This window comes from Megalobrama amblycephala, linkage group LG2 (genome assembly GCF_018812025.1).
Source record: "Megalobrama amblycephala isolate DHTTF-2021 linkage group LG2, ASM1881202v1, whole genome shotgun sequence".
Lineage (NCBI taxonomy): Eukaryota > Metazoa > Chordata > Actinopteri > Cypriniformes > Xenocyprididae > Megalobrama > Megalobrama amblycephala.
Genome location: NC_063045.1, coordinates 56444852 through 56471831, shown reverse-complemented (window position 1 = coordinate 56471831; position 26980 = coordinate 56444852). Strand labels below are relative to the sequence as shown.

The following is a 26980-nucleotide window of genomic DNA, read 5'->3' as shown; positions in this document are numbered from 1 at the left end:
TTTTAAAAATTAATGCAGCATTGTTTTGTTTTTTTAAATGATTATTATTATATTTGCAATTAAATTATTGTATTTTTGTGTTTAGTCTGCATTCATTTGGGATTAATGTATTACACTTCATAGCCCTAATATCACAACCATATTTATATATTTATAGCCTGAATATATTTTTTTAAATTAGGTCTCAGATATTGTGATACTTGCTTTTTAACAGCGACAACAAATGTTTTAATGTTAATTTGTAGATTGAAGACTGGAAGTCCAAAGTATGTAGCCTTTGTTCAGCTACATTTGTATTATTATCTTAATATCTGAAAAGAAACCAATAGAATGGAACAGAATGCTTATTGTGCATCTTATATGAATTAATGAGATTTTCTCTCTCTCTCTGTTTTGCAGGTTAGCACTCTACGTGTATGAGTACTTGTTACATGTAGGAGCCCAGAAGTCGGCACAGACCTTCCTGTCAGAGGTGAGCCAGCGGGGGGTTTTATTTAAGCTCCTGCTTATCGATGTGCCATCCAGGCACAGGGCCTCGTAAGCATCGGCCCGCCCCCTGGGGCTCCGGCTAATTTAATTACACGCAGATGATATGCTGAGCAAGCAGGACACATTAGATGTTTGGTGTCCACTTAATGGGATTGGAGGAGAGTCAGTGCATCGCTGTAAAAACGACTAAATTGTTTCAGCAGAAATGCTGGAGCAGTGCTGGCATGTTGATCATCACCTCATTCCACTTTTTATGAAGGAAAGCGCATGTTTGCTTTGTTATATATCAGCTGCTCACGATATTATTTGTGATGTAATGCTTTAAGAGGAAACACAATCATTTATGCCTGAATGAGTTCCTTTCAATGTCGCTGAGGCATTGTGGGGTTGATCTATGTAAAAGAAACCGTGACATTTAGAAGCACTGCTTTGATATTTATAGTCTCACCATTATTTGCATATGAGTCATACACACTTAAGAGTACAAGTAATCTTAGAAATCACAATAATGTATCATTTCTGATTGTTCGAATTCCAAAGCAGTGCCAATCACAAGAACGGCTGGCACTTCAAGTCGCCTGATATATTCAGATTTGTAAGGTTAACTTCTCTACATGTCTCCGACTGGACTATTTTAAGTCAGCTACTTTGTATCTAGAAATGTGTCACTAAGCACAAAACAAAACAGCTGCTGTTGTGGTACCATTTAGTTAGGGTTAGTTCACCCAAAAATGAAAATTACCCCATGATTTACCTCAAGCCATCCTAGGTGTATATGACTTTCTTCTTTCAGACGAACACAATCAGAGTTATATTAATAATATGCTGGCTCTTCCAAGGTTTATAATGGGAGTAAATGGAGGATGAGATTTTTTTGAGCCCAAAAAAGTGCATCCATCGGTCATAAAACATACTCCATGTGCCTCTGGGAGGTAAAAAAAAAAGGCCTTCTGAAGCAAATCAATGTGTTCTACGCTATGTCCTATTTTATAACGCATTGTACGTCATGTCATTGTGTACTACGCCGCGGAAGTTAACGCTTTTTAGACGCAAGTCGAATGCTTATGGCTGTCGCACCGGAAGCTTGTTATTTTACTTTATAAAGTTTTAAATAAGGATATTTGTCTTACACAAATGCATAGATTCACTTCAGAAGGCCTTTATTAAAGGTGACGTAGAACGTCTTTTCAAAAGATGTAATATAAGTCTAAGGTGTCCCCTGAATGTGTCTGTGAAGTTTCAGCTCAAAATACCCCATAGATTTTTTTTTATTAATTCTTTTAACTGCCTATTTTGGGGCATCGTTAACTATGCACCGATTCATGCTGCGGCCCCTTTAAATCGCGCGCTCCCTCCCCCCGAGCTCTCGACTATAAGTGCAGTTATACAGTGCATTTACAAAGTTCACACAGCTAATATAACCCTCAAATGGATCTTTACAAGATGTTCGTCATGCATGCTGAGTGCATGGATCGGATCATGTGAGTTAGTATTTATTTGGATGTTTACATTTGATTCTGAATGAGTTTGAGGCTGTGCTCCGTGGCTAAAGCTAACATTACACACTGTTGGAGAGATTTATAAAGAATGAAGTTGTGTTTATGCATAATACAGACTGCAAGTGTTTAAAAATGAAAATAGCGACGGCTCTCTTGTCTCTGTGAGTACAGTAAGAAACGATGGTAACTTTAACCACATTTAACAGTACATTAGCAACATGCTAACAAAACATTTAGAAAGACAATTTACAAATATCACTAAAAATATCATGTTATCATGGATCATGTCAGTTATTATTGCTCCATCTGCCATTTTCGCTATTGTCTTTGCTTGCTTACCTAGTCTGATGATTCAGCTGTGCAGATCCAGACGTCAATACTGGCTTGTCTGATACCTTGAACATGGGCTGGCATATGCAAATATTGGGGGCGTACATATTAATGATCCCGACTGTTACGTAACAGTCTGTGTTATGTTGAGATTCGCCTGTTCTTTGGAGGTCTTTTAAACAAATGAGATTTATATAAGAAGGAGGAAACAATGGAGTTTGAAACTCAATGTATGTCATTTCCATGTACTGAACACTTGTTTTTCAACTATGCCGAGGTAAATTCAATTTTTGATTCTAGGGCACCTTTAACGTAAATAGTATACCAGAATGACAGGCGATAGATGAATTTGTTAAATAAAGTTGTTATTTTTGTTTTGTTTTTGTGTACAAAAAGTATTCTTGTCACTTCATAACATTAAGGTTGAACCACTGTAGTCATGTTGACTATTTTAATGATGAGATTAAAAAAAACAGTAAAATCTTCCCTACCCCAAACTTTTGAACAGTAGTGGACATTGAAAATCTGAAAAATAAAATCCCATTTATACCTGGAAATAATGTTTTAAGCCTCGTACACACCGGGACGATTATCGCCTATGCTTATCGCCAGCGTTTTTCTAGATGTTTTTCATGTTCATACCCAAGCGATTTTCACTGACTATGTGCCGAGTGAACGTGAAAATTCACTCCCTGACAGTATATGGCGCTTGTGCTGAACGGTAGTGCAAATAAACATATTTATGATATTAATACAATAAAGAAGTTAAAAATACAGATATAAAATGGCACATATGGCATATACATGACATGAGGAGATGGTAGTCAGAAACGGTAGTGCAAATAATCACAATGACAGTAGTGCAAGTGAACGGTAGTGCAAATAAACATATTTATGAAATAGACAACTATATTTCTTGAATGTAAAAGAAAAAAAACAGTAAAAATACTGAAATAAAATGGCATATAATACACATCTATTGATGTGGCCATGAACTGGCAGAGCACCCATAGTTTGTAGGGGTCTTCCTCATCTAATTACTTCCTCTTCGTCGTCTTGGTATCAGTGTGTGCTCGACAAGACAGTTTTGTGCTTGAGCGCCACCAAGTCATGTTTTACTCTTAACTTCAGCAGCTCCAGGCACGTGAACAAAAGTGTCAGTCTCATTGGTCGGCCAGTTTTTCAAACCAAAAAAACAAACCCGATGCGTTTTTTTTTTATTAAAAATGACGTTTTTTACGCCTGCCGTTTTTCGCGTCAGTGTGCACACTCACATTGGTGCCCTTTGTTTAGTCATGAGGCGTTAAATGTCGGCGTAAATCGTGCGCATTATTCTCCCGGTGTGTACAGGCCTTTAGGATTTTGAAAGATTAATATTTCTGTTTTTGTTGCATTATTAACTAATAAAATAACCAAAAATTCTGGAATTTGAATTTTTTTTTCATCTTATTATCAAATTATTGCTCATAATATAATTTGTAATTTAAATATTGTATTAAATTAGATCTGAGATTATATTCTTTTGGAATCTGTGTTGCTGAAATTAAATTAAACAGATTTGACAAATTTTACATTTTCAAATTACATTTAAAAACATGTGCATTATCCATTGACAAAGATGTTGATATATTTTGGAACTGACACAAGGGGGAATCATAACCTCGGCAAAAGTGGATACCGAATATTGATCAATTAGCCTGCCTGACTACAAAAAAAACCATGCTGGTGGACATTTAATGAAAGGAAAGTCTGTGTAGCGAGTCTTACGGTGGGATTTTCTCCTTTCTCTCCAGATAAGATGGGAGAAGAACATAACGTTAGGAGAACCTCCAGGATTCCTACATTCATGGTGGTGGTAAGATTCACATTATTAAATGTTTCTCATGTGCTGATGTGTTGTTCATGGCTACTGCTTCATCCATCCCTGTGTGTTTTGCAGTGTATTCTGGGATTTGTATTGTGCAGCACCTGAAAGGAGAGAAACCTGTGAGCATTCCAGTGAAGCCAAGGCATTCCATGACTACGTAAGTTACTCTCACAACGGATGAATGGCTGAATGAATGGTGTGGTGTAGATAGATAGACATATAGATAGATAGATGTTTATCAGCTCCATTGTGATTTACACCACAATGCAAATGGTATTTCCCATAATGCCGCAGTGCATCAGTGCAGTGATGTTTGTGCTACTGAAAGGCTTTATTCTTTGCAGTGTGGTGTTCTGAGTAAGAACAAATGCTGCTGGGACTTACAGGAAGGAAGTGTGATTCAATTTCCTGTGTACCTCAGGCTTCTGGTCACCTTAACTCTCATAAACAAGAGCACACAGGACCTAAAGTTCTCCTCGTTTCACCTTGGAGGGTGATGTAAACGTTCAATTACAGATATGCTTACTTTTACCCAAACACACTGTCTGCTGTCGTGCGCACCTCAAAAGCGCAGTTTAGAAGACGAGTAAAGAGCGCAGCGATGCCGAAGATCACTGGTTTGGCCCCAAACTCATTTCTCTTTCCAGCACCAATTAGCTGAATTTCCTCTGAGAGCGTCTGGAGTGTAGGCACAACAGGAGTAATTACAGAGAGCTTGAGATTCTCAAACGAGAACATCTCTGTCCAATACATTAGCTGTTTTCTGTGACTAATTGCCAATGTACAGCAAATGCACTTTCTAGCTGTGACTGTAGTTTTAAAAACTTAAAATTGATGAAGTTTATAAATATGTGTTTTTAGTTCTTATTGTGAATGATTCATCAGTGCACATTACTACAAAAGAACAATATAGTCTTGTTATCAAAATGTTTTTTGTACGTTGTTACGAATCCTTTTTCTGACTCTATTATGACGCTTAATGCTTATGTACACATACACGCATACACTACTGTTTAAAAGTCTGTAAGATTTTTAATATATTTTTGAAAAAAGTCTCTTATGCTTAACTATGGAAGCTTGTTTCTGCCATGAAATAAAAAAAAATAAAAAAGGTAATTTCGACTTTATCTCACAATTCTGACTTTTTTTCTCGCAGTTGCGAGTTTACATCTCACAATTCTGACTTTTTTTTTCTCAGAATTGCAAGATATAAATTCACAGAATTGTGTGACATAGAGTCAAAATTGTGAGATATAAAGTCAGGATTGTGAGATATAAAGTCAGAATTGTGAGATATAAAGTCAGAATTGCATGTTATGAAGTCAGAATTGTGTGATTAAAAAGTCAGAATTGTGAGATATAAAGTCAGAATTGTGAATTATAAAGTCAGAATTGCTAGATATGAAGTTAGAATAGCAAAATATAAAGTCAGAATTACTTGATATAAAGTCAGAATTGCGTGATATGAAGTCAGAATTGCGAGATATAAAGTCAGAATTGCTTGACATAAAGTCAGAATTGCGTGATATGAAGTCAGAATTACTTGATATAAAGTCAGAATTACTTAATATAAAGTCAGAATTGCATGATATGAAGTCAGAATTACTTGATATAAAGTCAGAATTGCGTGATATGACATCAGAATTACTTGATATAAAGTCAGAATTTCGAGTTATAAAGTCAGAATTGCTAGACATAAAGTCAGAATTGCGTGATATGAAGTCAGAATTACTTGATATCAAGTCAGAATTACTTAATATAAAGTCAGAATTGCTAGATATGAAGTCAGAATTACTTGATATAAAGTCAGAATTACTTAATATAAAGTCAGAATTGCGTGATATTGAGTCAGAATTGTGTGATGTAAAGAATTGTGTGATATAAAGTCAGAATTGCGAGTTATAAAGTCAGAATTGTGTGATATAAAGTCAGAATTGCGAGTTATAAAGTCAGAATTGCTAGACATAAAGTCAGAATTGCGTGATATGAAGTCAGAATTACTTGATATAAAGTCAGAATTACTTAATATAAAGTCAGAATTGCATGATATGAAGTCAGAATTACTTGATATAAAGTCAGAATTACTTAATATGAAGTCAGAATTGCGAGTTATAAAGTCAGAATTGGGTGATATAAAGTCAGAATTGCTAGATATGAAGTCAGAATTACTTGATATAAAGTCAGAATTACTTAATATAAAGTCAGAATTGCGTGATATGAAGTCAGAATTACTTGATATCAAGTCAGAATTACTTAATATAAAGTCAGAATTGCATGATATGAAGTCAGAATTACTTGATTTAAAGTCAGAATTACTTAATATGAAGTCAGAATTGCGAGTTATAAAGTCAGAATTGGGTGATATAAAGTCAGAATTGCTAGATATGAAGTCAGAATTACTTGATATAAAGTCAGAATTACTTAATATAAAGTCAGAATTGCGTGATATAAAGAACTGTGTGATATAAAGTCAGAATTGTGAGATAAAAAGTCGCAATTACCTTTTTTATTGTTTTATTTAGTGGCAGAAGCAAGCTTCCATACTAAACAAAGCTGCATTTATTTGATCCAAAATAATAATTGGAAAAACACTAATATTTTTAAATGTTATTCAATTTGAAATAACTTTTTTAAAAATAATTAACTCTATATTAATACATTTTTAAAACGTAATTTATTTGTGTGATCAAAGCTGAATTTTCAGCATAATTACTCCAGTCTTGAGGGTCACATGATCCTTCTAAAATCATTCTAATGCTGATTTGCTGCTCAAGAAACATTTATGATTATTATCAATGTTGAACAGTTGTGCTGCCTAATATTTTTGAGGAAACTGATATTTTTTTCAGGATTCTTTGATTTAATAGAAAGTTGATAAGAACAGCATTTATTTGAAATAGAAATCTTTTGTAACATTATAAATATCTTTAGTGTCACTTTTGATCAATTTAATGCATCCTTGCTGAATAAACTTAGCTTCTTACACACACACACACACACACACACAAAATCTTACTGACCAAAGCATTTTTTCCAAAACATTTTTAATCCTATTTCACTCCAAAATATGTCACATCACGTAAATAAAATGGGTAGTGAACGCTGTTTCACATTGTCTTACAGATGTTGCTTGATTCTGTTTGGGCTGTGTGGCACATACGTTTTGTTTTCCCGGCAATGTAATAAACTTGCACAAGGGAGTTGTTCACATCCTGATTCGTAGGATATCAGAGGCTCAGGCAGACGTGCAGTGCCATCCTACGTGCCAGCGTCAGTGCGGTGGCTTTTGTGCTAAGAATAAAAGCCATAGCAAGAGGGAATAAAGCCCTCATCCCTTCCCTCTCACCTCTCCTCATCCTCCCTCAGGGAGCGCTCATCTCTGAGAACACTTCCAAAGAGAGCTTCCTACAGGTCACTTTCCAAGACAAGGTCAAAATGTCACCTCTCTCCATGAGTGCGATGGGATGGTTCTCCCCCCGGCTGCGGCTTTTCACTGGCTGTGTTTGCAAGGGCATACTAGCATACCGGGAAATATGTACTGTCTACTACTGTTTCTTAGATAATATGGGATGATAAACATTTCAGAGTCCTGTCCACTCACAGTATATCTCAGAAATACATTTACATTTTGTATATATTATTATTTTACATTTTATATAATATAGTTGTCATAATTTATCATAAATTATGAACCTTTTATGTTGTTCCAAATCAATGTGATTTTTCATAGGAATATATATTTTTTTGCAATATATATTGAAAACTTTCATATTTATACAGCATATAGACCTTATGTAGCCCCGCCCCTTTTCAGCGCTGCGCTCGTTGTCTTTTGACTTCCGGCTTGTATTTCCACAGCTATCTTATGTATTTATGAATGAACTGCTCATTTTAAAATCTTCCCGGTCTACTGACATTTGTTAAGACATCTGCTTTAAACATAACAATGCTCATGATAACTTTCATTAACTCTACAACACGTAAATCCACTTCACCAGCTAATTATTCTTCAACAGCGATGCCATAGAAATATACAGGCTACCGCAAAAACGGAAGTTCAAAGACAATATTCTAAAGATGGCGGCGCGCATGTTTCTCTGGAAAATAAGGTCTATACACTGCAAACGTAGTATAAGTAGTATGGTAGTACGCCATTTTGAACTTTCTTCACGAGTGCGACAAGATGGTTCTGTGACTTTCTCTGGCTTTGTTTGCAATTTAGTACTGGAATGCTAATTGCATGCTAGGAAATGTGTACTGTATACTGCCTACTGTTTTTTAAAAGATAAATTAATCTTTTACTATGTAACTTTTCTTTAACTTTTAGCCCTCTAGCAGTTAAAAATCCAAACTGCATGGATTTTGTAGAAGAACATTGTTTTGGTTGTGCTTCAGCTCTGTTTGACTATGTGGATGGATATGGTTCTGTCTCATAACTTTAAAAAAAAAGATAGATTATCCTGCTGCTCATAAAAAATTCACTACTAGGCTTGAGAGATATAACCTGTTTAGACCGAAAGGATCTCAAGCTGATTATCTACTGTAGCTTTACCCATTAACAGACGCTGTACTTACTTGAAAATGAATTCCAGCACAGCGCTACAACAGCTATAATGAAATGATCCTTCACAATAAATAATGCTTTACAATTAACTCTGTTAGAGAGATACATATGGCAATTTGTCTGTTCAACAAAATACCTTACTCACCTGTTGAGTAATGCAAACGCCATTCCTCGTCACTTTTATAACATTTCCACTCCCTCAGTTCTCGCCATATCAATATGTTGATTCTTGTTTTATTACGAGCTCTGTCGCATTCTCTTTTCGCCAGCAAACTCTCTTCTGTTCGCTGATTTTCTAAAAAGGGTGACTAAAGACTGGAATACACTACCGATTTTTCCCCAACTTACAGTCTGTTGATGCTAGTTGCCAAAAGTCAGAGCCAGTCTGCTGATTTGAGCTAACAGATTTAATGGAAAATCGCATAGCATATGATGGTCACAGACTCCGATTTTTTAGCTTCAGACTTTGATTCCATCCAGTCGGAGGATTTAAAACCATGTTTGATATTTTGAGCCGATTTTAGAAAACATATCAGTCAATGATATGCGTTGCTAATAAATACAGTACGGTACAGTCATGCGCTACCCAGACAATGGAAATCAAGGGTGCGAAGTCACAAAGATCGAGAAAAAAATGGAGACAACTGTACAAGATCGGGTAAAAAGGAAAAACTTGCCATCATCCAGCGCACAGATCACAATCTTGGCGCTTGACGAGTGATCAGGTCGAGACACTATAATATATAGACAGGAAGCTGTGGCTTTTCTCTGGCTTTGTTTGCAATTGAATATTAGCATACTTCTTATTGCATACTGGAAGATGTGTACTATAAACTGACAACTGTTTTTTAGTATATGATGATAAACATTTCAGACAATAGTACTATCTACATTGAATTTTTAATTTGTGCAGTTTACCTACATCTTGATGACAAATATATATATAGGCCTATATATTTTTTTTACATTTTATATATAATATTTACATGTTTTATATAATAAGTAAACCATTTTAATGCAGTTTTGCATTCAAAGGAAAAAATCTCATCATTTACAGATTGTCATTCCAAATCAGTAATTTTCATATGCATTTTTTTCTTTTTTTTACAGTTGATATTAAAAATGTTTATGTTTATACAGCAAAAATAGTATGCAAGTATGCTATTTTGAATTTTTTTGCTTTCTCGCTCTGGGGCTTCTGCTTTTGGCCCTCGGATGGCTTCCTCCATAGCTGGGGTCTTTGACCCGGCCTTGCATCAGTTCATTTTCAGCATAATGACTTCTCTGTTGGTGGTCACGTTAATGGAGTTAGTATAAAACCATACACGGACATGCCTTCCGAGTCTGTTCTCCCTCATTACACCGTGTCACTGTGTTCGTTTGGGCTGTCGGGGAGTTCTAATGCACTCTGAGGGCCCTGCGAGTGGTGTTGAATGCCATGCTAATTGATCCTTAGGCAGATATAAGAGTTTAATGCAATCTGCTCAAGACTAATGTCCCATAAGGACGCTGACGCTGGTTTCCTCTTCGTGATAAGAGCCAAGTGTGTGGTTGTCATATCTAGGCACAGGCCCTTGGATGCTCCTGATACTGTTGTTGCTTGGGGATGTGTGTCACGCGCGCTAGCAGAAGATCTGTCAAGGCGAACCCAGTGAGCAAAGGAGCCCGGACGTCCCCCGTTTCATTCATTATTAGCACATTAATATAACCTATATTCATCCTGGTATCCGTTCTCATGGTCCCCTCATGATAGTAAAGTCGATTGGGATATGTTATACGATCTTGCTAATGCTCAAATTGGAAACGGTTTTACTTCCAATCCCAACAAAATGTGATCTTTGGAAACCTAATTTTCTTTTTCATTGATTGACCACAATCATATAAACGGTAGGGGAACTCATTTCTTAAGTGACGGTGGATCATCTGAAATAAGTGTTCATGTCATGACGGCCACTAAAAGCTTTCTAGTGGCATTGCTTAACATCATGCCGCTTCTGTTGCAGCAGTACAGATAACTGACCTCTGTTGTAGGTTGAATGTATTTTTGTATGTAGAGACAGTTTCAGTTGCATATTCTTTTTTATAGGGCTGAAAAAAGTAGCATTATTTGTGCAATTAATATAGATTGTTTAAAGGGTTAGTTCACCCAAAAATGAAAAATACTCACCCTCATTTCATTCCAAACCCGTAAGGCTTTCGTTCATCTTCGAAACACAAATTAAGATTTTTTTGATGAAATCTGAGAGCTCTCTGACTCCTCCATAGACAATGATTTAATTACCACTTTCAAGGCCCAGAAAGGTAATAAAGACATTGTTAAAATTGTCCACATGACTGCAGTGGTTAAACCTTAATTTTAAAAAATGAATGAAATTGTTGAATAAAGTCATTATTTTTGTTTAGTTTTTTAGCATAAAGTGTATTTTTGTCGCTTCATAAAATTGAAGGTTGAACCACTGTAGTCACATGGACTATTTTAACAATGTCTTTACTACCTTTCTGGGCCTTAAAAGTGCTAATTAAATTGCTGTCTATGGAAGAGTCAGAGAGCTCTCAGATTTCATCAAAAAATATCTTAGTAATTAATGACAGAATTTTCATTTTTGGGTGAACTTACCCTTTAATATAACATAAGCAATGCAGCAGCATCCATTTTTTTCACTTTCTGGACCTATATTTTTTCCCCCACCACTTCCTGTGGCTAGCTTTGCATGTGCTCATATGAGCAAGCTAAAGACCCTGACATACCAAGCCACTGCTGGGTCATTGTTGAGCGTCTGCCGGCCCAGTTTTTGCGGTGTGTTCCCTGCTGTCACCACAAGTCGGACCCTGTTGGGAGCTGTATGGCCGATTGAGCATGTTCAATCAGCGTCCATCGAGGTCCCCACCGTCAGTGAGAGAGAGAGATCTGGTTGGCTGTTCAGCTTAGCGAACGAGAATAACAGCAAAAGTGATGAAAGCGAGCAAAGGAGTCAAGACTAATTTTACGTTCTAATTTTACGTCATTTTAACTGAGCATTCCGATGTGCAAATATTTTCATAACACTCTGAGCTGCCTGGATTGAAGAAAGTAATCAGCATGATTGACATTCAAAATGGTAAGCAAGGCCTTCTTTGTTCTTTGTACAGTTTGTATATCTGCAGTTCTAGTTTTGGTTTCTCTTTTTGAATGAGTGACATCTCATAGCCTATTTATACCTGCTGATATAGACGGTTATTTCCTTACACACAGACGCAGAATGTACTAGATGACAGTTGCTTGTAGTCTTTGTGGTGTGTGTTCAAGCACAGCTTTTTGGCCAAGATACAGTCAGCTTTCATCACCGCAAGTTGTTTTACGGTAGCTTGGTGTGTCACAGCCTTAACATGATTAAAAAAACTTTTTTATTTTATTATTTTATTTTATTTTATTTTATTGATAGCCCTATGTTTTTAGTATCAGGATTGTGCAAAATTCTGAATTGAAGAATTGACTTCCTTTCAATTCATGATTTTTTATTTTATTTTATTTTATTTTGATAGCCCTATCTTTTAATATCAGGATTGTGCAAAATTCTGAATTTAATAATTGACTTCCTTTCAAGTCATGGGTTGGAATTTGAATCAAATTATCCACAACACACAGGAAGTTGAATTGGAAGCAACGGAACTGGAATTTCAGTTATTTCAATTGAAAATTCCGAGTTACAATTCAGAGAAATTCAACAGGTGATTGCATTCTGGTGTTCTTCCACCCTGTTATATTCCAAAAATCTATTGAATGTAAAGAAAGCATTTAATATTTTTAAATTAAACCATTTTTAACAGTGACGTTTTGAGACATAAAACTATCTGAAGCTTCCAGACAAGGTATAGTTTAAAAATTCTCTTTAATAACATCTATTGTACACATTTTTTAATTCTACTTCCTTAAATTCAGTTTGTTAGTCTGCATCCTGTTTGCTACCTCAGTTAAAATTAAATAAAAATTCAAGAACTGAATTTAAAACAGTCTCAATTGACTTGGCACACAATTTTGATAAACATGAATACGTTTCAACCAAATGCTGTGCTACAAATAATCATTATCCATCACTTTAACCAAATGGGATGTAAAATTTGCATCTGTCTGTTGTTTTTTTAATGGTTTTCTTTGCCCAGACACTGCATATCCTTCATATTACCAGAGTCAGAAAGGTGTTTGAGCTGTGGCCTAACAGTTGAGGACACATTGAGCTGTGGTGCTCATGTGGGAAATCCTCTCTTTGGTTTCCTATTATTTTCTGTCCTCATTCTTCTGTTCTGTTGATTAAAAAAAGTGTCCAAAAGTATCAGTAGTATACAAGCAATGGGGATTTGATGCCCGTCACATTTATGCAGACTGTCTGGATTTGGACCAATGTGTTAAACCTCTTACAATCTGCTTTTGAAGTCTGAATGTAAATCATATATGGTTTGGTTCGGCATGATCAGTCAGTTTTCTCAGTCTGTTTCCAGCGTCCTTTAGAGTTTTAGATTCTGGGAGGTTCCTTCCCATCTTAAACAGCTGGCTGCTCAAACCACAGAGAGACGGCAAGCTTTCAAAAGACCCCCACAATAAAGTCAACTTCTGCACAGATCAAAGTCGATGTGCAGCCTCTTTGCCCCAAGCATCCTCGTCTGGTTTTTTCTCCATGGATTAAAGTCTGGCAGGAAGATCGGCCTTCACAGTATTCATGGCTGCTTTCTTTGTCGTGGGCTTTGGGAAAGGGACAGACGAGTCTTTGGGATAAGCTTCAGCGTTTTCTCTCTCCACACCTCCAATCTAGTGCTTCTTCAGGGGGCCGGAAGAAGGCTGTGTGGCGTCGTTGTTTACCCAGCATTCGGCTCGCCGTCTCTGGGCTTGGCTGTGGTGCGCGGCCCTGTTCTCTGGAGCAGCACTAAGCTCACGAGCCTGCGCTATAGCCAGCACTCAGCTTCCTAATAAGCAGGAGAATTGCAGATTGAATTGCTCCCGGTTTCCTGTTGGGCTCATGTTGCCGTGATTTTAACTGGATTAAGACGTAAAAAAACGGCCTGTTCCGAGACACGCGTTTCGGACACATTTGCTTTGAGTGCACGGCCACCCTTGTAATACGATTTCCGAATGGCCTGACTTTCTTTTGATTGTTGTTAAAATGCTTTCTACATTACAAGTGTTCTTCCTCTCTTGGCATTATGCATCAGATGTGATCGTCACACACAATCCCAGATATGCATTTAGTCTTTATGTCTGATTGCACACGCAATTCAGCATATACCCAGCTTTATGAAAAAGGGTGATTTCTAAATGGCTTAAGGATGTATTTAAGAATGTACAGATATTTCGGTGCAAGTCAGTATTAAAATAAATAAGGTCTTGCAGTATTCTAGTATTGGTAGAATTTTTCTAAATGATCAGAAATTGAAAAAGGTATTTATTTATCATCCCTCGCATACTTGATCATACTGAAATAGGAATACCTAAAAATTATTAACTTTATTCAGTTGTTTTTACTTGTTCTACTTGTTGTGACAGTATTGTTTACTTAACTGAGAGATATTTGAAGACTACATGCCAAAATTTAATGTAATATTTCTAACAATATTTAACTAAAATAAAAATATAAATAGCTATATATTTATATTATTTATAATAGTATTAAAACTAAAATAAAATATTATAATAAAATATTATAATTAAAAATATATATGTTTTATATATTAATGTTAGCTATAATAATTAATACAAATGACTTTTTATTAAAAAAGGAGTGTTTAAATTGGTGTTATTTTATTATGGACGCTTGTTTCTGCCACAAAAAAACAAACAACAACAACAAAAAAACGGTAATTGCGATTTTTCATCAATTGATCTCACAATTCTGACTTTATTTCTCGGAATTACAAGATTTTAACTCGCAGTTGCGAAGTTGTGTTCAGAATTTCGAAGTTCAGAATTGTGTGATGTAAAGCCGGAAATTGCGTGATATAAAGTCGGAATTGCGTGATATGAAGTTGGAATTCTGAGTTTTTATCATGCAATTCTGACTTTATATCACAATTCTGACGTTATATCATGCAATTCTGACTTTATATCACACAATTCTGACTTTATAACTCACAATTCTGACTTTATATCACACAATTCTGACTTTATAACTCACAATTCTGACTTTATATCTCGCAATTCTGATTTTATAACTCACAATTCTGACTTTATATCACACAATTCTGACTTTATAACTCACAATTCTGACTTTATATCACACAATTCTGACTTTATAACTCACAATTCTGAATTTATAACTCGCAATTCTGACTTTATATCATGCAGTTCTGACTTTATATCATGCAATTCTGAGAAAAAAGTCAGAATTGTAAGATATAAACTCGCAATTGTGAGATAAAAAGTCAGAATTGCGAGTTATAAATTCAGAATTGTGAGTTATAAAGTCAGAATTGTGTGATAGTTTTAATTACCTAATTAATTTTTTTTTTTCATGGCAGAAACAAGCTTCCATAATTGATTAGTATTTTGAACTTTCATATTTTTAGCTTTAATTAATTTTTACTTTTATTTATATTTTGTTTTATTTTAGCTTCATTTCAATTAACAAACTATTTTTAGTAGTAAAAAATAACCCTGGTTTAAATGCATATTAGATTTCACTGTGGTATTCTACTTTGTATATAGAATTGAATATCGAATAGGCAACACTACTTGTATTTGATATATTTTAAATGAATGATTTTGAAAGTTTAAGGGTTTTAGCTTGTTGCTGTAATGTTTTCTGGGCAGAAGAAGCTCTGAAACTTTTGCTGCAGTGTTTGTACGAGACATGTCGGTTGGCGGTATGAGGCAGCGAGTCAGTATTTGAGGTTTAGCTGCCTCTGCCTGTGTAAATGATGAATGAGCAGCGAGTCAGGGAGCTGAGGAAGAGGAGGCAGGCGGCCACTCGCTGCCTGACAAGCTCCTTCATAATGCAGGATAGGGATGCCGAATGGGATTTGGGAGATGCAGGTGGTCTTTTCTTCCCTCTCTAATTTTTTTTTCTTTCAGCGGTGAAGAAGATTTATTTTTAATGATACGGGAGCAAGAGCTCCCCCAGAAATGGAGAATTAAGGCAAAATATATAAAATAAAACCCCCCACTTCAGTGAAATCTTCTCCGGCTACACCTCATAATGTGAGCTGAAGTGGAATAGAGAGATGAGAAGCCGATAGATGGGAGTTCATAATTTTGCATAAGCTTTGAATAAATTTGCATCCAATAACACCATTGGTTCATCTAAGGCTCACTTTCCATAATTGAATACTTTCAATATGATACAGTTCTTAAAATCAAAAAGCAGTTTGAAGCAATGTGTTTTGACTTGACCTCACCTTTGTAGAGTTATTTGGTACTTGTTAGTAGTGTTTGCTAAGGAACGTCTCACTATTACTTGTATTTAGAGTTAGAAATTTCTTCTTCACTTCTTCATGTTTTATCAGATAACATTTATTTTTAAAATCTAGTTTTATTATTATAAAGCATATTAAGTAGTTATTCCACACTTGAGTTCTTGAATTTGTGTATGTGAAATTTTGTACCCTTTGGCTATTTCTTTCAATGACGGTGCATCTGACAGTGTGCTATTCAAGGCATCTTTTGTGCGTCGCCCCAAAACATCTCCAGGAGGCCCTGCTGAATTAATTAGGCATCCAATTAGTGAGATTCTGCATGTTAATCAAAGCAGGATATGACACTGAACAGATTTCCATTGATGAGTGTTATGATTGTGACATTAATGATCATAATGACATCAGAACGTCGTGGCACTTTGCACGCAGTGAGTTATAGGAGTCATAGAATGACACACAGGCAAAAAAAGGCCTTAAAACAAATCCACAACTGCTGTCTTAATGACATGCATTTACTTCAAAGTCTGTGTCAATAATGATACATGCTTTCTTTGATTTCATCTATGATTTCACTTTTTAACTTTAGTTAGTATGTTGCTGTTTGAGCATAAACAACATCGGTAAAGTTACGACCCTCAAAGTTCAATGCAAAGGGAGATATTTTCTTTTACGGAAATTGCTTTTTAAGGACTGCAACAAACGGCTGGTAGGAACTACAACGAGCTTCTTCCTGGGTTAGTGACATCACTAACCCTAAAATTGACACAAATCCTGCCCCTGAGAACACGCAACAAAGGGAGTGAGGCCATGTTGGGCTGCTTTAGAGAAGAGGAAGAGTTGTTGTTGTAGAGTGTTGTTGCCATGGCGTTATTTTACGCCGGACTGCTTCACAAACGAGGGTCAATTCAACACTGGATTTGCACAAAAGATTAACATGACATGAGTTTAATCAACTCCACAGCAACTACATAAATTTATCCTCTAACCATTCAGAAACGTCCAGTTTCATTCTAAAAGTCGTAACTTCTTCCTGATTCATGTAAGTCTGAACAACGTTACTGACAGTCGTAATTTTGGCTGCGTGAGATTCTCCAGCTTTGTTGTTGTTGAGCAACCAAAGCACCCGCTGTTAAAGCTCCGCCCTCTTCTGGAAAGCAGGCCGGGAACAGCTGCTCATTTGCATTTAAAGGGACACACACAAAAACGGCGTGTTTTTGCTCACACCCAAATAGAGGCAAATTTGACAAGCTATAATAAATGATCTGTGGGGTATTTTGATCTTAAACTTCACAGACACATTCTGGGGACACCAGAGATTTATACTGTATTACATCTTGTGAAAAGGGGCATTATAGGTCCCCTTTAAATTAAATTATTTTTATTTGTTTGATTGCTACAACTAACTATCTTTTATTCTACTTTATTTATTTTTATTCTTTTTTTTTTCCTTGAATATTTTTTTTTTCCCTTTCTACTGTTGGGTGACCAACAGTTCAAGTTATTAACAAAAACATGAGTTTCTTTTTGTTGAAGGAATATTCTACATATGTGGCATGGAATTCTTGAGAAAAAAAGTTAGGCAGTCTAGATGAACTTATGATAAATTTAAATAGTTTTTTTTTTCCAAAGTGCATATGCCAAATTTCACGTCTGACCTGACACGCTGTCCTCAGCATGTTAGGAACGCACATCATCCGCCGTAATCCAGGGAATTTGCTGACAAATCATGTTTACACACCTTTATATAACCATGTGAGTGTGCGCTACACACAATAATTTGTGTCTATTGTTGGATTTGCACATGTTTGGGTATGTTTATATTTCTATGCACTCTCTTGTGTAAATGTCACCTTTGCCTGGGTCCGGCCTCTCTCTCCACCACGGCAGGGTTATTACGGAGTCTGTCAGATACACCTCGGATCAGCAGAGCCTCGTGGGAGGGATTGGGAGAGACGTGGATGTAATGATTGTGTATTTCTGAGGCCGTGCTCTTTTTGATAGATCAGTCTATCTGAATCTCAGGCCAGTGACACAGCGATTTCTTTTCCTCCTCTCAAACATCCTCTGAGAGAGAAAAAATGTGTCTGGTCAGCTTTGTCAGCTTGAAAAGAATTAAATCAATCAGTCTTAAGAAAAAAACGTCCCTTTCTTCTTCTTGATTACCAATTTTTATTCCCATATATTCTTATTTATTAAGAATAATATATTTATTAAGAATATTTTACAAGATATTTGTTGCATTGCATTTTAGCTGCTTGCTATACTGTTGCAAAGATGTTTTGGGTGATTTTTTATGTGTGTGTGCATTTCTTTGTGGTTTCTAGGATTTTCCAGGTGGTTGAGCAATATTAATAGCGAGGCATCACTGATAAACTCATAAGGAACTTTTGCATTAATTGCAATATTGCTGTAGCTTGCTGAAGTTGTCTTTCTGGCAGTCATAGCGATGCTGTGCTCGGTGGTTAAGATTAAGGCTGCTGGCAGGTGCTGTAGTTTGTGTACACATTAGAAACAGCCTTTTTTCCAGCTGCACCCATTTACTTCTAATCTACAATCTAAGTAATCTGGCATTCTGTCACAGATACAATTCCAGTGTATTCCAGTCAATACTCCATTCCTGCACCATGTGCCCTGGAAATGAGCTGTTCGCTGTCTAGACTTCTGTACTTTCAGTAACACAATTGCAGCTCTGTTTTTCCTGCTATATATACTGTAAAAATAAACTATTACAATCAGTTCATCTTACTTTTATTATGCTGTTTAATGGTTTGGTCAGACCTAATTTAGAAAATTAGTAATGTACCATTGGAAGAAAAAAACAAAAATGAGATCTCCGTCATGTAACATTTTAATTGCTTCTCCATGACTGCACTGAGATTTAAATGAAGCGCAAATGGAGACCTGGTTCTTAGATTTTACTCATGAGACAAATGTGACATTACTAAAAATATTAGTTTTATTTTATTTTATTTTATTTTATTTTATTTTATTTTATTTTATTTTATTTTATTTTATTTTATTTTATTTTCCAGCTTCACAGATTTTCCTTCTGACAAATGACATTACTAATTATTTTATTTTATTTTATTTTATTTTCCAGCTTCACAGAATTTCCTTCTGAGAAAGGACATTATTTTATTTTATTTTATTTTATTTTCCAACTTAAAATATGACATTACTAATTTTTTATTTTCCAGCTTCATAGATAGCTCAATATAACCTTGAGCATTTCTCATCAAATTCTTTTATGCAAACTACATTAATTTTATAGCTCTAAATTGAACAGTTGTTTCATTTGTGATTATCTTTATTACTCCTAAGCTTAGGAGAAACGAAGTTCATACATAAAAGAAACATGATCTCCTGAGCTACGAAAGAGCAATCCCTGTGTGTGCTGCTTTTTCACGCACACGTATAATCTGAGAAAGAGGAGGCATATCTAATAGTTAATGATATTTACTGGAGCAGTTTTACAGGCCGGCAGCAGTAAGACAGGCCAGCAGCCTTGAGCGACATCCAGACCTCTGATGAACTGATAAAACACTGGAGTGCGCATTCACGCTGGCGCCGAAGAAGACACAGTCCTGCCATGCAGACGTGGCCAGACCCACAAGCCACAACAGCACCATGAGCTCATGCTGCAGAGAATGGGACGGGCCTGTTTGCTGACTAACAACACAAGAGATGAACTGGAGAAAAGTGTGGGGAACCAGGTTTATAAGGTATCTGCAGGACTGGATAACTCTCATCTTGAGAGTTATCCTTCAGGTTGGTTTCAGTTCACTGAGGTCAATGTGAGTTTAATCATTTGGGAGGGGCGTGTATCATTTTCAGTTGAACCCAATACGACCCCACCCAAAGAAACCACCCTGCTGTCACCCCACATGGCCTCTGTTGTAGTCGGTGCCCGAGGTCACACCCTTCAGTCACACCCTTAAAAGTAACATTTATCTCAGATGTTTCTCTTAAAATTTACAATTGTTGATGTATAGTTAAAGTGCAGATTGATGATTGATGAAATTTGAAATTTCATTGGCCAAAAAAGGTCAATTGTCTATAGTGTACTGATGTTTGCAGCACAGTTCACACAGAAGTCACCTTCTGTTTGTCAAGAATCTGCATGACCAATGTTAGTCCGTTGTGAAATCTGCGTTAGGAAATCTTTTGCCCTCACGCAAATTCTCAATCGCGTAGATTCCTTCTGAAATGACTGTGGAAATTCGCTGTACAATAGTAAACATGACCGAATCTTAAATGTATAAAGCTATAAAATGAATGTGGAGTGCATAGCCCAGATTATTTGGTCTTGGAAAAATCTGATGAGAAATGTTTGAGTTCATGTTGAGATATTGTGGAAAACCTGAATACAGAATGAAATATTACTGAGACATCTCTAAAGAATTACTAACAACTTTTCCCTTGAAAAAATTAGATGTATGAGAGAATTTGCTCTTTATCTTGACTAGGAGAAACAATTGAGATATTAAAGAGATCTTATCTGTGATTCTTTCCTTCGTTGACTCTTAGGCTGCATTTACAATTCCGATTTGTTATTTGTTGACTATATCCAATTTTTATGACGACCAGCTTACATCTTCTTTTAAAAGTGACCCATATCCGATATCTGCATATACACTATACACTTGGCGAAACCACCCAAGGTAGACGTACTGACCTGGAAAAGCTTAAGCCGAAAAGGAAGTAAAAGCGGCGCGGTTTGCAATGTACGCAGACGAAATGATAATAAAAGCTTTTGCTTTCTGCACCATCTTTAAAGTTCAGCAAAACATTGGTCTCTTAAGGTGGAGAAAAAAAGAGGAGGGCCCTTGTTGCAGCCTGTGCGAATGTAGCAATGATCGCTGCTTTAATCACTGTGGTTCGTGTTCGAGTTGACGTCATTCACCACCATCGCTTTTTCAGTGAGGTATGACTCACATTGATAGGGGAATATCCGATTTGTCCACATACATGGCAGACGCAAAATCACGTATACATATCAGATTTATTTCCACTGAATATCGGAATCCATGTGCTTTTTTCCTGTTTACATATTTATGGGTCACATCTGATCTGTATGGAAAGCTTATTTAAGATAATTGTGACTTTTTATCTCACAATTCTGACTTTTTTCTCACAATTGCGAGTTAAAAAGTCAGAAACGTGAGTTCTAAAGTTAGAATTGCATTTTAGTCGCAATTGCGAGTTATAAAGTTAAAAAGTCAGAATTGCATGATATAAAGTCAGAATTGCGTGATATAAAGTCACAGTTGTGAGTAATAGTCAGAATTGCGTGATATAAAGTTGCATTTGCAAGTTATAAAGTCAGAATTGCGAGTTAAAAAGTCAGAATTGCATTATATAAAGTCAGAATTGCGTGATATAAAGTCAGAATTGCATTTAAGTCACAATTGTGAGTTATAAAGTTAAAAAGTCAGAATTACGTGATATAAAGTCGCAGTTGTGAGTAATAGTCAGAATTGCGTGATATAAAGTTGCAGTTGCAAGTTATAAAGTCAGAATTGCGAGTTATAAAGTCAGAATTGCATGATATAAAGACAAATGCATGTTATAAAGTCAGAATTGCGAGTTATAGTCAGAATTGCGAGTTATAAAGTCATAATTGCGTGATATAAAGTCAGAATTGCATGATATAAAGTCAGAATTGCGAGTTACAAAGTCAGAAACGTGAGTTCTAAAGTTAGAATTGCATTATAGTCGCAATTGCGAGTTATAAAGTTAAAAAGTCAGAATTGCATTATATAAAGTCAGAATTGCGTGATATAAAGTCAGAATTGCATTTGTCACAATTGTGAGTTATAAAGTTAAAAAGTCAGAATTGCATGAAATAAAGTCAGAATTGCGTGATATAAAGTCACAGTTGTGAGTAATAGTCAGAATTGCGTGATATAAAGTTGCATTTGCAAGTTATAAAGTCAGAATTGCATTATATAAAGTCAGAATTGCGTGATATAAAGTCAGAATTGCATTTAAGTCACAATTGTGAGTTATAAAGTTAAAAAGTCAGAATTGCATGATATAAAGTCAGAATTGCGTGATATAAAGTCAGAATTGCATTTAAGTCACAATTGTGAGTTATAAAGTTAAAAAGTTAGAATTACGTGATATAAAGTTGCAGTTGTGAGTAATAGTCAGAATTGCGTGATATAAAGTTGCAGTTGCAAGTTATAAAGTAAGAATTGCGAGTTATAAAGTCAGAATTGCATGATATAAAGACAAATGCAAGTTATAAAGTCAGAATTGCGAGTTATAGTCAGAATTGCGAGTTATAAAGTCATAATTGCGTGATATAAAGTCAGAATTGTGTAATATAAAGTCAGAATTGCGTGATATAAAGTCAGAATTCCATTATATAAAGTCAGAATTCCATTATATAAAGTCAGAATTGCGTGATATAAAGTCAGAATTGCATTTAAGTCACAATTGTGAGTTATAAAGTTAAAAAGTCAGAATTACGTGATATAAAGTCGCAGTTGTGAGTAATAGTCAGAATTGCGTGATATAAAGTTGCAGTTGCAAGTTATAAAGTCAGAATTGCGAGTTATAGTCAGAATTGAGAGTTATAAAGTCAGAATTGCGAGTTATAGTCAGAATTGAGAGTTATAAAGTCAGAATTGCGAGTTATAGTCAGAATTGAGAGTTATAAAGTCAGAATTGTGTAATATAAAGTCAGAATTGCGTGATATAAAGTTGCAGTTGTGAGTAATAAAGTCAGAATTGCGTGATATAAAGTTGCAGTTGTGAGTAATAAAGTCAGAATTGCATGATATAAAGTCAGAATTGCGTGATATAAAGTCAGAATTGCATTTAAGTCACAATTGTGAGTTATAAAGTTAAAAAGTTAGAATTACGTGATATAAAGTTGCAGTTGTGAGTAATAGTCAGAATTGCGTGATATAAAGTTGCAATTGCAAGTTATAAAGTAAGAATTGCGAGTTATAAAGTCAGAATTGCATGATATAAAGACAAATGCAAGTTATAAAGTCAGAATTGCGAGTTATAGTCAGAATTGCGAGTTATAAAGTCATAATTGCGTGATATAAAGTCAGAATTGTGTAATATAAAGTCAGAATTGCGTGATATAAAGTCAGAATTGCGTGATATAAAGTCAGAATTGCATTATATAAAGTCAGAATTGCGTGATATAAAGTCAGAATTCCATTATATAAAGTCAGAATTGCGTGATATAAAGTCAGAATTGCATTTAAGTCACAATTGTGAGTTATAAAGTTAAAAAGTCAGAATTACGTGATATAAAGTCGCAGTTGTGAGTAATAGTCAGAATTGCGTGATGTAAAGTTGCAGTTGCAAGTTATAAAGTCAGAATTGCGAGTTATAGTCAGAATTGAGAGTTATAAAGTCAGAATTGCGAGTTATAGTCAGAATTGAGAGTTATAAAGTCAGAATTGCGAGTTATAGTCAGAATTGAGAGTTATAAAGTCAGAATTGTGTAATATAAAGTCAGAATTGCGTGATATAAAGTTGCAGTTGTGAGTAATAAAGTCAGAATTGCATGATATAATGTCGCAATTGCAAATTATAAAGTCAGAATTGGAAATTATAAAGTCAGAATTGCGAGTTATAAAGTCAGAATTGCGTGATATAAAGTTACAGTTGTGAGTAATAAAGTCGCAATTGCGAGTTATAAAGTCAGAATTGCATGATATAAAGTCACAATTCTGACTTTTTTCTTAGACTTGTGAGTCAGAATTGTGAGATGTAAACTCGCAATTGCAAGAAAAAATAGTCGTAATTGTGAGATAAAAAGTCACAATTACCTTTTTTTATTTTTTTTAATCAGTGGCAGAAACAAGCTTTCATAGATCTGTGCCACATGGGAGGAAACAAATCTGAAGTCGGTCACTTGAACCACGTAATATAATAATAATGCGATCTTAGAGCTCACCCTTTACCAACCTCCTACCAACCACAAAGTTCTCAAAGTTCTCTTCTTTTACCAACACCTAGCGAACACAATATGAAACCCACAATGCTTGTTAAATTTTTGAAGTTTTTTTCTCAGGAGAAACCTTATTTGAGTTCATATTGAGATATTGGGGAAAATCTGAGCACAGAATGAGGTATTATTGAGACATCTATTGAAGCTCTACAGGAGCTTTTTATCCTCAAGAAAAACATCTGCAAAGCATACACGTCTCAATTTGCTCTCCACCTTGTTTGTTAAAGACATCTAATTTGTGATTTTTATTTCCTATGCTCATTGTCAGAGATCAACCAATCTCCTACCGACCACAAAGTGATTGTGATAAAAGCCACTACAAGCGGTTTGGGTTGTCAGAAACCACATGACGGCTTTGTTGTGGTCATGCGTGTGACATGTTAACATGTACATTCAGCCTGGCAGACAATACTGTAATACTTTGGTGTAATTGCTGTAGTCAGATGGAGGAGTTTTGACACAGTGTGGTTTATTCCAGCGCTTGGATCTCATTCCTCATCTAGCGTTGGTGGACCTCCAGGGAGGTGCAGTGCACTGGAGCCGTTTCCTAGGCAACCTTTTTTTTTTCCATCTGGGCTTTGAAATGAGGACCTGATGTGATTGTTAGCAGCTTGGGCTTGTGCCGTTGAGTATGCGGCTCTATCTTAGCCTTCACTTCCCTGAAACTCCATGACATCACCGATTCCCATGTCTGACATACCGTCTGATGGACACACATTAGCACTCTGTCAATAGAAAATATGCTTACGTAAGAGGTTTGGTTATTCATTTATTCCGTTTTGTTGGGAAGCCACGTTACAATGTTTTGATACTACTGCCTTGGCTTTTTGAAATTATGCTTTTAATTATGCATTTTTATAGGTAGTGGTATGTTTTCAGTGAAGTACATAATTAACTGATCTACTATTTAAGCTGCTTCTTCTTCTGAGACTAAATTTTAAACCGTATATCCTAGTGCTTTCATGCAACAAACACCAAACTCGGCTCAGACCTTCAGTCTGTTCTGACTCGGTGTGCTATAACTGATCCAACTTACGATTTTCGTTACACAGCCGATTGAATCTACGAAAAGTCATAGACTTTCATTGAGGGGGTGAAAACTTTTGTTCAATAAGACTTAAAGAGTATTTAAGCAATCACTAGCAAAGCCTAATGACTATACTAGGACAACATAAAAAATGCTATCAGAATGCTAAAACATGCTAGCAACATGTTAAATCATGTTAGTGACATGCAAATTCATGTCAGTAACATGCTCAAACATGCTATCAGTGTGCTAAAACATGCTAGCAATGTGCTAAGACATGTTAGCAACATGTTAATTAATGCTAACAATGTATGAAAAAATGTTAGCAACATGTTAATTAATGCTAACAATGTATGAAAAAATGTTAGCAACATGATTAATGTTAGCAACGTGTTAAAACATGCTACCAACATGCTAATTCATGCTAGCAAACCTTATAGAGGGTATGCACGTGACGTCACCGTCGACCGTTACGACTGCGGTCACGCCCACTGAGTGGCAAACGACTGAGTTGCAGCATTGAGGTGAGGTTTTCAGCGTGAATGCCGCGAAAAACACACAAAACACATCCAAAACGGGAAAGAGTTTTGTGATTGACTGTACAAATAGCTTTGAGGTATATATTTAAAAACTGCCGAAAGCTACAGAAAAAAAGAAGCAAATGGATCACTGTAATTCACAGAAACAACTCGACTCCAGGCAGAGAAACATGGATTTGCAGTTATCATTTTGTGTCAAATTGTTGGATTTTGAGGTAAAATCATACCGTATATATTGTATTGTTATACATTGTGTTGACAACTCATCAATTAAATATTTTCCAACTTATATTCTGCATAATTGTGCATTTTAAAATAAACACTGACAAAAACTATACTATAAAACTAGATATGTTTTAGGGCTGGACAATATGATGATATATATAACATTGATATAAGTGATTACACGGATTTAAACCTACCTATATTGTAGTTATATAAAATATTCACAGGCAGATTTGCTTTATGTTTTTCCCCAGCGTCAAATCAGGCACATATAAATGTCAGGAAACACGACTCCTGGCTGCATGTCAATATCCATGAATTAGGTTTATTTGACAAGTTGTAAGAAACACTTTCGAGCCCAACCTCTAGTGTAATTTGTTAGTTTTACTTGCGTTTTCGCAGTTTCCCCATTAAATCCAGTCACGCAGCAGGTTCTTTTGCCACTCAGTCCAGCTGAGGGAGCGTGTTCCGGTGGGAAAGTGACGTCGATGCATACCCTCTATAAAACATGCTAGCAAAACATGTTAATTCATGCTAGCAATGTCTTAAAACATGCTAATTCATGCTAGCAATGTCTTTCTTTCTTTCTTTCTTTCTTTCTTTCCACTTAACTAAATTTAAAGCTAATAAAACTTTCAAACTTTCATATGGCTTTGTCAAGCGCACATCAGAGTTTGTTTTCACATTTTTCAATCTAGTTATATTCTGTCTTCTTGCATCAGCTACAATCAGTAGCAATCAATTTCAAGCAAGCATCACTATTACTATTACGATGAACTGGACAAAGTCTACAGGCTGGACACACGTCATATCTAAGGTCTGGAACACCCAAGCAACCATTTAGCAACATAACAAAAACCATTAAAACACCTTAGCATTGTGCTGGTGTGTTTTGCACGAGCAAACACCTCTAATGTTTTCGTCTGTAAAATGGGAAAAAAATATTAGGTTACATTACAAATGTTAGACTTCAGCAGTTCAGTGTAGCTGTTTATCAATGGCAGCATATGTGTGTCTCCAGTACAGGAAGTGTGTATATTTAGCCCAGACATTGAACTCTTGTTGTCGGTCTCCTAAAAGTT

General features: G+C 35.7%; 1 protein-coding gene across 5 annotated transcripts in view; it reads left to right on the top strand.

Moving 5' to 3' along the window:
* The window catches only part of ssbp2b (single stranded DNA binding protein 2b), a 91620-nt gene that overhangs the window by 25263 nt on the left and 39377 nt on the right, over positions 1 to 26980 (top strand). For all 5 annotated transcript variants that reach the window (XM_048181087.1, XM_048181085.1, XM_048181086.1 and 2 more), the window contains 3 exons: positions 400 to 472; positions 4112 to 4173; positions 4258 to 4342. In XM_048181087.1, the coding sequence (XP_048037044.1) occupies positions 400 to 472; positions 4112 to 4173; positions 4258 to 4342 (220 nt within the window). The remainder of the gene's footprint in view (positions 1 to 399; positions 473 to 4111; positions 4174 to 4257; positions 4343 to 26980) is intronic.